Source organism: Scyliorhinus torazame, chromosome 2 (assembly GCF_047496885.1).
Source record: "Scyliorhinus torazame isolate Kashiwa2021f chromosome 2, sScyTor2.1, whole genome shotgun sequence".
NCBI lineage: Eukaryota > Metazoa > Chordata > Chondrichthyes > Carcharhiniformes > Scyliorhinidae > Scyliorhinus > Scyliorhinus torazame.
The window spans coordinates 384,657,373-384,669,446 of NC_092708.1; the positions used below are offsets into that span (position 1 = coordinate 384,657,373).

General features: G+C 49.6%; 1 protein-coding gene across 10 annotated transcripts in view; it reads left to right on the forward strand.

Annotated features, from left to right (window-relative positions):
* nrxn3a (neurexin 3a) overlaps window positions 1–12,074 on the forward strand; it is a 2,368,971-nt gene that overhangs the window by 2,049,981 nt on the left and 306,916 nt on the right. For all 10 annotated transcript variants that reach the window (XM_072493615.1, XM_072493593.1, XM_072493594.1 and 7 more), the window contains one exon: window positions 6,996–7,167. In XM_072493615.1, the coding sequence (XP_072349716.1) occupies window positions 6,996–7,167 (172 nt within the window). The remainder of the gene's footprint in view (window positions 1–6,995; window positions 7,168–12,074) is intronic.

Consider the following 12,074-nt stretch of genomic DNA (forward strand, 5'->3'; position numbering starts at 1 on the left):
AATAGACAAAAAGAATATTACCAGCTCTGGGAATGGTCTGCGCGAAATTGATTTTGTTCACTCTGCTCATTGAAGTGCTGAAATAGGCATATTGTTTCCCTGAATTAGCGTTTGCACCACGCGGCCTTCAGATTTATAAAATTATTGACTGCACTAACATTCATCAAGATGCATTTACTGATGGTGACTGCATTGTCATGGGGGTAAGAGAGGTTTGCTTTGAACCCATCCACTTCAATATCCTCAGCTCCTGCACCGGCCTGCAGCGCTGTTGCCTGAGTGTTTCACGGGCGTACCGTCCGCTGCCCTCGTGGTCCGTGCCGTCTGGGCCATGCCTTTTCCGGCGTTGCATTTTCCTTTGGCTTGTTCAATCCAATTTTCGTCACTCCCCTCGTGTCACCATCTCCGTTCATGAGCTGTGGGTGTCACAGGCGAGGCCAGCGTTTCCAACCCGCCCCTAATTGTCCGTGAGTAGATGGGGGGTGGGGGGTGGGGGGTGGGGGGTAGACCACCACCTTGAGCCGCTGAAGCTCGCGAGGAGTACAATTTACTGCAGTGGTTCGATACAGCTCAGCGGCTTGCTAGGCCACTTCGGAGAGAAGTTCAGAGTCGGCCACACTGGAATCGCACGCAGGCCGGGCCATGTGTTCTTCTCGTCATTTGATTCCCACACGTTGGTAATAATCACGTTTTAAGCTGGGAAAAATCTTTATCCGGCCGTGCTGCCTGGTGTAAGGTTTAAATTGGCACTGTTGCACATCACATCAGTTTGGAGTTACATCCGTGAAATGTGGTCCCCTGGAACACTGACGCATAGCAATTAGTCCCTAGCCCTTTACAGATGGTACAACAATATACTAATGGGCCAGATAGGGTAAGGCTGGCAAATGTCCTTCCCTCAAGGTTACCAATGAACCAAATGTATTTTTCCAGTAATTCGGTCGTTTTCCTGTTCACCATCATTGACTGGCACAAGCTGGTTATTAAGTTAATTCCAGCTGCCATGATAGGATTTAAAATCCCATCTCTTTATTATCAGCCCAGGCTTCTGGATTACCGGCCTAGCTACCTAACCACGATGCTACCTTATCCATAACTATGATGTGACTGAGCCCAAACTACCCGCGTCGACGCTACCACCAAGAAAGCACAACAGCGCCTATACTTCCTCAGGAAACTAAGGAAATTCGGCATGTCCATATTAACTCTTACCAACTTTTATAGATGCACCATAGAAAGCATCCTATCGGGCTGCATCACAGCCTGGAATGGCAACTGCTCGGCCCAGGACCACAAGAAACTTCAGAGAGTCGTGAACACCGCCCAGTCCATCACATGAACCTGCCTCCCATCCATTGACTCTATCTACACCTCCCACTGCCTGGGGAAAGCGGGCAGCATAATCAAAGACCCCCTCCCACCTGGCTTACTCACTTCTTCCAACTTCTTCCATCGGGCAGGAGATAGAAGTCTGAGAACACGCACGAACAGACTCAAAAACAGCTTCTTCCCCACTGTTACCAGACTCCTAAATGACCCTCTTATGGACTGACTTCATTAACACTACACCCTGTATGCTTCATCCGATGCCGGTGCTTATGTAGTTACATTGTATATGTTGTGTTGCCCTATTATGTATTTTCTTTTATTCCCATATACTTAATGATCTGTTGAGCTGCTCGCAGAAAAATACTTTTCACTGTACCTCGATACACGTGACAATAAACAAATCCAATCCAATCCAACCCTTCTAGTATCCTCTGGCCTCGAGCGTTCACTTCAATAAATGCATATTTATAGAGGAACAAATCCAATGCTAGTCTTTACCCTATTCAGTGCTGGCAGGTGCTTCCTTACAGACAATCAAGTATAATTAACACATTGCCATCCAGAAACTGTTCACCATGTTACCTTCAAGTACTGGATGTTTAACATTCATGAAATTGAACCTATTATATTCTAACGTGGAGGAATTGAAGATTGATCTCTGGGACACTGTAGCAAAACCCAGAGGCAAATAATTGGGGCATTAAACAAAATGGTGGTAATTGCAGCCGTTGGAATCCAAAAGAAAAGCAGAGAATGCCGGACAATCTCAGCCGGTCTGTGTAGAGAAAAGGGAGCTGACGTTTCGAGTCCGGATAACTCTTGGTCAAAATGCTGGGTTTGTTTTGAGCTTCTTTCGACAGTTGCATTTGCTTCTCATGACAATATTGGAGATGGGGTGCAAATAGTCAAGATCAATCCAATTGAGTAACAAAGGAAAGAATTTTAACCAAACCTATCAGAAGACTGATGGTGTTACAGCCTACCTGTTTCTATTCTCCATTGAATTAACTGGGTTGGGGGATGGTGGAGAGGGAAGGGGGTTGGGGGGGGGGGGGGGGGGGGCGGGGGTGATGGGTAGTATTGGACAGGGCGTAAACCATTAATTCTACTCAATCCTGGGATTTTAACATCCAGCCGTTTGGCTGAAAATTCCAGCCGGCAGAGCACCCTGAGGATGGGGAAACGATGGGGCAAGTGGTACGAGGCAGTCGATAAAACCCTTCAGGAATAAAGCCAAAGTAGAATTGGCAACGCTACACTGGAAGTGTGATTTGTCCTGGGAACTGTTTTCACAGATGCCCTCCTGATGCCTGGGTAACATTTCATCCTGGTGGTTAGGTTCAATCCTATCCTTTCCCTCGCATCCATGCGCATACATTTTCCAAGGGATCGGTGACTAGGAGCAGGAATTGTGACCCACAGGTGTACACTTTCAGCCGTTGAGTCAAAGAATGATATTGCAGGAAAGGAGGTCAATCTGCCCATCTTGCATGTGCTAGCTCTTTGAAAGAGCAATCAGTCAGTTCCGCTCCCTGATATTTCTCCATAACCCTGCGACATCTGCCTCCTTCAGATATATAGCCAGTTCTCTTTTAATGTTACAACAGGACTGTCTCCACCAGGCTGGGGATTCCAGATCACAATAGTGTGCCGTGTAAAATATATGTCAGCTCTTTTGCCAATCATCTTCAATCTGTGCCCTCTGGTTGTTAAAATGACTACAGTGAAGAAGGAGGCCATTCGGCCCATCGGCCTACACCGACCCTTCTAGCGAGCATCCTACCTTGGCCCGCGCCCACCGCTTATCAATGGAATTTCCCATCGAAGAAACCCCACGCCTCCGGGAAACCAGTGGGTGGGAGCGCGCTGCCTGTAGAAACAGGGAAGTCCAACGGACGGAGAATCTCAACTCATATGTCCTGTAGGAAGCAATTTGGAGATGGGGGTTCCCAATAATAATAATAATAATCACTTATTGTCACGAGTAGGCTTCAATGAAGTTACTGTGCAAAGCCTCTAGTCGCCACATTCCGGCGCCTGTTCGGGGAGGCCGGTACGGGAACATCAAATCTCCCATTCACACTCCCAGAAAACAACTGGAAGCCTATGGACAGATGTTCGATGTGTTTAGCGTCAGCAGAAACGGCCCGTCATTGGTTGCTGGCGGGACCATGCTATCCCGCTGCTGTCAATTGGGGTTTTTCGTTGCTCCCACCATCCGCCGCCGGGGAACCCAGAGTTGTGGGTTGCCGTCAATGTGGCTGGCAGGTTCCAATGGAGGTAACGGCGGAAAAATCCCATCCTCTATGTTTACATCCGTAATTATTCCCCTATTGACCCCGATTGTGTTTTCAACACTTTGTCTGGTTTCCCCTGCTACAGGTTGTTCATTCAACTCTCTGCTACCTCAATGTCACTGTCAGCAGATGGTTAGTTATTGAGGGAGGGACGGATGCCAATTATGAGTACCCTACATTCGACTCTCATATCCATCTGAAATGGGATGAGTTTAGAATTAGGGGTTGGATTCTCCGCCCCCCCGCCAGGTCGGAGAATCGCCGGGGGGACGGCATGAATCCAGTCCCCGCCGGCTGCCAAACTCTCCGGCGCCGGGGATATGGCGGGGGCAGGAATCGCGCCGCGCCGGTCGGGGGCCATTGGCAGCGGCCCCCCGGCAATTCTCCGGCACGTGGTGGCCACCCGTTTTAGGCCAGTCCCGCCGGCGTAAATTACAACAGGTACTTACCGGCGGGCCCTAGCTGCGCTGGTGGCCTCTGGGGTCATCGGGGGAGCACGGGGGGAATCTGGTCCCAGGAGGTGCCCCCACGGTGGCCTGGCCCGCGATCGGGGCCCACCGATCCGCGGGCGGGCCTGTGCTGTGGGGGCACTCTATTCCTCCACGTCGGCTGCTGTGGTCCTCCGCGATGGCCGACGCGGAGATGAACCCCCCCCTGCGCATGTGCTGGGATGACGCCAGCACGCGCTGGCGCTTCCGCGCATGCGCCAACTCGCGGCGGCCGGCGGAGGCTCTTCGGCGCCGGTTGGCGTGGCGCCAAGCCCCTTCCGCACCGGCCGGTGGGGCGCAAACCACTCCGGCGCCGGTCTAGCCCCTGAAGGTGCAGAGGATTCTGCACCTTCTGGGCGGCCCAACGCCGGAGTGGTTCACACCATTCCGTCCCGCCGGAGTGGCCCGCTCCGCCGATTCCCGCAGAATCCCGCCCAGGATGTCTGAGCATGCATTCAAATTATCAAGTGACATTTTTATTTCTTCTAACAATGGGGGGTGATTTATGGGATTACCATTTTGATCATAATAGGCAATGTAAGACTATCACATGGGTATAGCTCCTGTGAAATTTACGTCAAAAAGAATCTGTAATAGTTTCAGTTAAAGTATCAACTCAGCGTATTAGGAAACGTATTAGGGGAATGAGCCCAGCCAGGTGATAGAAGTTTCAGTAGGGGAGCATTTTGGGAACAGTGACCACAATTCATTAAGTTTTAATGTGCTGGTGGACAAGGATAAGAGTGGTCCTTGGGTGAATGTGCTAAATTGGGGGAAGGCTAATTATAACAATATGAGGTGGGAACTGAAGAACCTAGATTGGGGGCGGATGTTTGATAGTAAATCAACATTGGACATGTGGGAGGCTTTCAAATGTCAGTTGAAAGGAATTCAGGACCGGCATGTTCCTGTGAGGAAGAAGGATAAATATGGCAAATTTCGGGAACCTTGTATAACGGGAGATATTGTAGGCCTCGTCAAAAAGAAAAAGGAGGCATTTGTCAGGGCTAGAAGGCTGGGAACAGACAAAGCCTGTGTGGAAATTAAGGAAAGTAGGAAGAAACTTAAGCAAGGAGTCAGGAGGGCTAAAAGGGGTCACGAAAAGTCATTGGCAAATAGGATTAAGGAAAATCCCAAGGCTTTTTACACGTACATAAAAAGCAAGAGGGTAGCCAGGGAAAGGGTTTGCCCACTGAAGGACAGGCGAGGGAATCTATGTGTGGAGCCAGAGGAAATGGGCGAGGTACTAAATGAATACTTTGCATCCACCAAAGAGAAGGAATTGGTGGATGTTGAGTCTGGAGAAGGGTGTGTAGATAGCCTGGGTCACATTGAGATCCAAAAAGACGTCTTGGGCGTCTTGAAAAATATTAAGGTAGATAAGTCCCCAGGGCCTGATGTGATCTACCCTAGAATACTGAAGGAGGCAAGAAAGGAAATTGCTGAGGCCTTGACAGAAATCTTTGGATCCTCACTGTCTTCAGGTGATGTCCTGGAGGACTGGAGAATAGCCAATGTTGTTCCTTTGTTGAAGAAAGGTAGCAAGGATAATCCAGGGAACTACAGGCCAGTGAGACTTACGTCAGTGGTAGGGAAATTACTGGCGAGAATTCTTTGAGACACGATCTTCTCCCATTTAGAAGCAATGGACGTATTAGCGAGAGGTAGCAAGGTTTTGTGAAGGGGAGGTCGTGTCTCACTAACTTGATAGAGCTTTTCGAGGAAGTCACAAAGATGATTGATGCAGGTAGGGCAGTGGATGTTGTCTATATGGACTTCAGTAAGGCCTTTGACAAGGTCCATCATGGCAGACTGGTACAAAAGATGAAGTCACACGGGATCAGAGGTGAGCTGGAAAGATGGATACAGAACTGGATAGTTCATAGAAGGCAGAGAGTAGCAATGGAAGGGTGCTTTTCTGATTGGAGGGCTAGTGGTGTTCCGCAGGATTCAGTGCTGGGACCTTTGCTGTTCGTAGTATATATAAATGATTTGGAGAAAAATGTAACTGGTCTGATTAGTAAGTTTGCGGACGACACAAAGGTTGGTGGAATTGCGGATAGCGATGAGGACTGTCAGAGGATACACCAGGATTTAGATCGTTTGGAGGCTTGGGCGGAGAGATGGCGGATGGAGTTTAATCTGGACAAATGTGAGGTAATGCATTTTGGAAGGTCTATTACAGGTTGGGAATATATAGTGAATGGTAGAACCCTCAAGAGTATTGAAAGTCAGAGAGATCTAGGTGTACAGGTCCACAGGTCACTGAAATAGGATGGGAATAGAGGGATACGGACCCAGGATGTGTAGAAGATTGTAGTTTAGATGGGCAGCATGGTCGGCGCGGGCTTGGAGGGCCGAAGGGCCTGTTCCTGTGCTGTACTTTTCTTTGTTCTTTGTTGTTCTTTGAAAAGCGCACACTATATAATTGGAATCATTTTCACTTCTTCTGCAAGTAAAAGACATTGGAGGGTGAGAGTTTGTGTGGAATTGAATCGGTAAAATGAGGTAGAAGACATTTTGTTATATGATCCCCGATCCACCATTGTTGACACCCTGCTGCTGTAGTCACGGTGTCCCTGTTGGAAGCTTTCTCGTCATTCTAAGGATAATGTAGCCTGGCCTTCACGGTTTGGTCAGCACTGAATGGCCTGTCCATTCATTCAGTTGACTGAACTCTTATCTCTTCCTTGACCTCTTCCTACATTTTGCTGAGGCGGTGGTGGAGCACGGAGGCGGGGGAGGGTATCGTTGAGTGTTGGTTTCTTTGTGAATTGGAACCCCCAAGACTGTCCAACATAACACTGTCATTCAATTGCTCACAGAAAGGGGAGACGGTGAATAGCCAGACTCATGGAATATTTTTCATTATGCTTTACAGGAACAAGGCAAGATTAGTGTCGTTTTTAATGTTGGAACGGACGACATCGTCATCAAGGAGACGAGCAATGTGGTGAATGATGGGAATTACCATTTGGTACGTTTCACCAGGAATGGGGGCAATGCAACCCTACAGGTGGACAACTGGGCGGTGAATGAATTTTACCCAACAGGTGAGTGTCTATCCTTGTCTATCTTTGCACTGCTCTGAGTAACGTTCCAGAAGTTGCAAACCTTGTCGTGGAACAATGAGGTTGTAACGGGCATGTCAAGTCATATTCACAGGAGAGAGGGGTGAGAACGTGGAAATCTCTAACACATGGAGTAGCTGATGAAAATGGTAATGGGGCAGATAAGAATAGAAGGTAAAGGAAAGAAATACAGTGGGCGGTTTGAATGGAGTATAGACACCAGCATGGACCAATTGGGTCGAATGGCCTGTTTCTGTGCTATGTATGTAGTACGATGCATGCTTAGGGTGATAAAGGAATCTCAAGTCAGATGGTGAATTACAAAACTGAATATAAATCCTTTTCTTGGTAGTTCCTTTATTTAATGAATTCAATATTACACACATATGCTTCCTACCTACCAGTCCAGTATCCCAGCGGTCTCTCTTTATGAGTGCTCCATGTACTTAATTAAACAATGCCCTTCATCTCTGTATCTTATCAATACAATTAACGTATCATTAACATGGAGCTGAGGGGGGCAGTGTTTAACAGTGTTGAGGCAGAAGATCGGGCAGAGAAGTGAAAACATGTCAGTTGTGAATAGTTAAATTAAATAAGATCTGGGCTGACTGCTCGGTCTTGTCAAAGAATAGCAACCAATTGTGATGTAGCCTGACGACCACCCATATCCACCTTATCAGCTGGTAAGCCTGGTGGCACTGTTGCTGGCATGCTGGTGCATGCCCTCTATGTGGGATTCAGCACATATTGAGATTTTGCCATCAGCGTTTTACATCTTCCTTCTCATTTTTCCCATCTCTCCTTGCACATGAGCCAACTTTGTGCAGTGCAGCAGTTTGGTCCAAAGTAGTGACTTGCTCAGCCATTTCAGTGGGTGCTCAACCAGATTGTCACGGGCCTGGAGATACATGTGACTCGAGGCAGGGTAAGGTTGGCAGATTTCCTTTCCTGAAGGAAAGCAAATAGGTTTTTTTGCAACATGGTCACCATGATTGATGCTATTTTATTTTTACATCCTACATTTGCTTGCTCAACAGAATCCAATTCCCCAGTGGCCTTGTTTGGAGTCGAACTTATGTCACTGGATCATTCATCTGGACCATTTGCCTATTGGCCCGGCAATGTAACCACTGTGCTGTTGTCCTTGGCTCGTGTGCAATGTACAGCTTTGGTTGCCGCGCTTAAGGAGGGATTTACTTGAATTGGAGGCAGTTCAGAGAAGGTTGACTAGGCTGATTCTTGGGATGAAGGGTTTGTCTTATGAGGAAGGGTTCAACAAGGTTGGACCTGTACCCGGTTGGCGTGGCGGCAAGCCCCTTTCCCGCCGGCCGGCGGGGCGCAAACCACTCCGGGGCGGGCCTGGCCCCTGAAGGTGGGGAGGATTCCCCACCTTTGGGGCGGCCCGACGCCAGAGTGGTTCACGCCACTCCTTCCCGCCGGAGTTGCCCGCCCCGCCGATTACGGCAGAACCCCACCCAAGATGTCACCCATGTAGGATGGAGGTGAGGGGAAATTTCTTCTCTCGGAGAGGAACTGATCTTTGGGATTCTGTACTCCAGGGAGCAGTGGAGGCTCGGCCATTGAACATATTCAAGCCTGAGTTAGAGCAGCTTTGACAAGGGAGTCGAGGGTAATTGGGGGTCGGGGGGGGGGGGAGGTGGTGGGGGGGGGGAACAGAGGCAGGAGGAGGGGGGGGCCGGGGGGGGGGGCTTGAACCAAGAAAATGGAGTTAAAGCCACATTCAGATCAGCCCTGGTCTTATTGAATGGCGGGGCAGGATCAAGGGGCTAAATGCCCTACTGCTGCTCCTGTTTCTTAGGCCATGTGGGTTGACACTGGATTGCAATGGCGTGCTGTCCTTTAACTTGGGGTGGGCAAGGAGGAGACTCAACAACATCTTGGATTGGAAATGGAGGCTTTCTAAAATGATACGGAAAAATTCCAATTAAAAACAAGTAGCTGGCGATTTTCGAAAAGGTGTCTCATTCTCCTTTCCATCAAGGTGAGGGATTTTACCGCTGAGTCATGAAGTACTTTTGCTCAGGGCATCGGCGCCAAGAGTGGCAAGGTCAATCCCAGTTAGATGCAGAATAAACCTGTTTCTACAGCAGTGCACCGCAGCAGCGACCTGGAAAAGAGCCAGCGTAACCTTTTCGCGTTCCCCACATCAGCCACTTTATTATGGGATGAGGGACAGCTTTGTACTCCTGGCTCTCGCTCGCAAAGATCTGCATTAAGACTGCCTTACGGCATCATCTAGGACCCTTAACAGATCGTTAAGAAGATTGTTGACACAGCAGCCTCAGCTGAATTTGAGCGCAGGCCAGAGAAGGGTGAAAGGTCAGGTCCCCTCATTTTTGTGCCAACAGCGCCCTCAGCATTTGCAGTTCAAGAGGTCACAGTTACAGCAAGGTGTCACCTTGTGGTGAACGTATTGAATTAACCATTCACCATGTATGTTACTGTATCACGCTGTTGCCCATGTGGGCTCCACCTATGGACCATTGTATGATATTACAGAGAATGTATCATGTTGGTGCCCTTGTGGGCTCCGCCCCTTGAGGGGAGGTGTAAAGAGCAGCAGCCCTGTAGGCGGCTCTCACTAGCAGAGCAGTCGCAGGCAGGCACTGTTCTTGTCGATTAAAGCCACTGTTCATTTCAACTCTCTGTCTCGCGTGAATTGATGGTCGCATCACACCTACAATCGCTATCCTTTTAAGAGTTCTGCAAAATAGTAGTTCAAAATGACTGAATTGGAAGTCTAGGGGCGCGATTTACCATATGGGAACAGTGTCCCATAGCGCACGATGAGCCGGGTGTATCCCAGCGCTCGGAACGCTGAGAAACACTACGCTATCGAAACGGCATTTGGGTAGATGGGGGGCCTCAGTGTGGAGCGCGCGGTCGAGACCCCGCCTAGTCCCGTTTCCTGAACTGAGAAGCTCCGCTCGCCTGGACTCCTCAATGCAGGTTGAGATTGGGACGTCATTTCTAATTGGCATCCCGATCTCTCGACTCAACCCCATGAACCCCCCCTCCAAACCGCAACTCACCGATAAGGGCGTCCTCAGGCCCCCCGGACGACCTGCACCTGCGCGGGCCACCCCCCGGCCCGATTCGCAGCGCTAACCTGGCACCTTGGCACCGCCACCCTGCCACTGCCCCTGCCAACCGCAGTGCCACCCGGGCACCTTGGCAGTGCCTGGCTGGCACCCCTCACACTATAGGCCATCGGTGACAGACTAGCGACGTGTCCCAGGAATTACCAGCTAGGGAAACAGACAAAAGGCTGCCTTGGTGCACTACAAGATTCGGGAAGAGAACTGGAATATAGATGGCAGTCCTCCTTTCCCTTCAAGTTAAGTCTTTCTGATAATGTGTTTCAAAAAACTAAATTGAAAGGAAAGCACTGAGGATGATTTGCGTGGTCAGAGAGAAAGGTGACAATGAGGGCATTCAGCTCCTTTCAGTAGAGCGGGCTTCCCGACAATCAAGTCCCCTCAGCTCCCGCTGCTACTGGCTGCCTCCCACAGGGAAACTGGGAGCTGCTGATTGCCACCGTCGCATGGAGTGTGCGTCAGTGCCAAACAGCACTCACCCAACGCAGGGAAGATGGCAAATGCCTCCTTAAAGGGACACAGCCTGCAAAACCATTTCTTTCTTAAGCTTCAGAATGGGAGGGGGGAGGGATGAGGATGGAGAGCCCGTCATTTCTCAATGACGCTACTTCCAAAAACGTGTTTCGGAAATGCAGTGTGTCTCATGTCATCTGAACCAAATAAAGCTTGTAAACAGTTCAAACCCAGTGTGCCTCTGCAGAGGTAGCCGTTTTCAGCTGGGTTTATTTATCAGTTTAATTTCTCCTCTCCACACCCCTGAGGAGGTCAGAATGCCCAGGGGATCGAAATCAGTTTGCTTGTGATTTATTTTTAAGGGAACCACTTGAACTTGGCACACAGAGGGATTCCTAATTCTCAGTGTTGAAGATGCAATATTCGGTTACAAAAACAAGGAAGATCAGCGGGCCGACCCAGCTTCATCGTAATCAACAGCCCAGAGGTTACATTGAGTGGCAGTAACCTCCGAACTGTTGTGTTTCTTAGTCTTTCATGGGTTGTGAGGGTCTCTGGCAAGGCCGGACATTTGTCGCCGATCCCGAATCACCTTTGAACTGAGTGGGTTTGCAAGGTCATTTCAGAGGGTATTTAAGAATCAATCGCGTTGCTGTGGGTCTGGAGTCACATGTAGGCCAGGCCGGGTAAGGACGGTAGATTTCTTCCCTAAAGGACATTCGTGAACCAGATGGCAGTTTCATGGTCACCATTACTGAGACTAGGTTTCAATTCTAGATTTTTTTTAAAGATTGAATTTAATTACCACCAGCTGCCATGGTGGGATTTGAACCCATGACCCCAGAGTAATGGGGCAATCCGGGGAGATTACCGCTGCACCACCATGTTTATCTCATCTGCAGGATTCTCCATCCTGCAGCGCACCCACGGCGCGGGGGTGGCCACAATGGGGTACCCCATTGGCCGGCTGGGGGAACGGAGAATCCCGCTGCCAGCGGGGGCGCGCCATGCCGACAAACAGGGCCGGCCAACCGGGGAATCCCGCCCCACATATTTTTCGGCCTGCCATGAAACTGGAGATGAACGCGTCACAAATGCTCAGACTCGTTTCCAGATTTCTGCCTCTCACAATATAACCTGGAACAGGACCGATTGATAGGCAATGGATGTGGCCCAGACTCACCCGGCCTGACCCCATATCCTGCTGAACAACATGAGACCCAGCCGCTGTTGGGGCCTAGTTGGTTGATAAGTCACGTTGGAAGTTCCTCCTGGTAGTTTAGTCGGTCGGGCTGAAGAGATGGCGATTGCAAA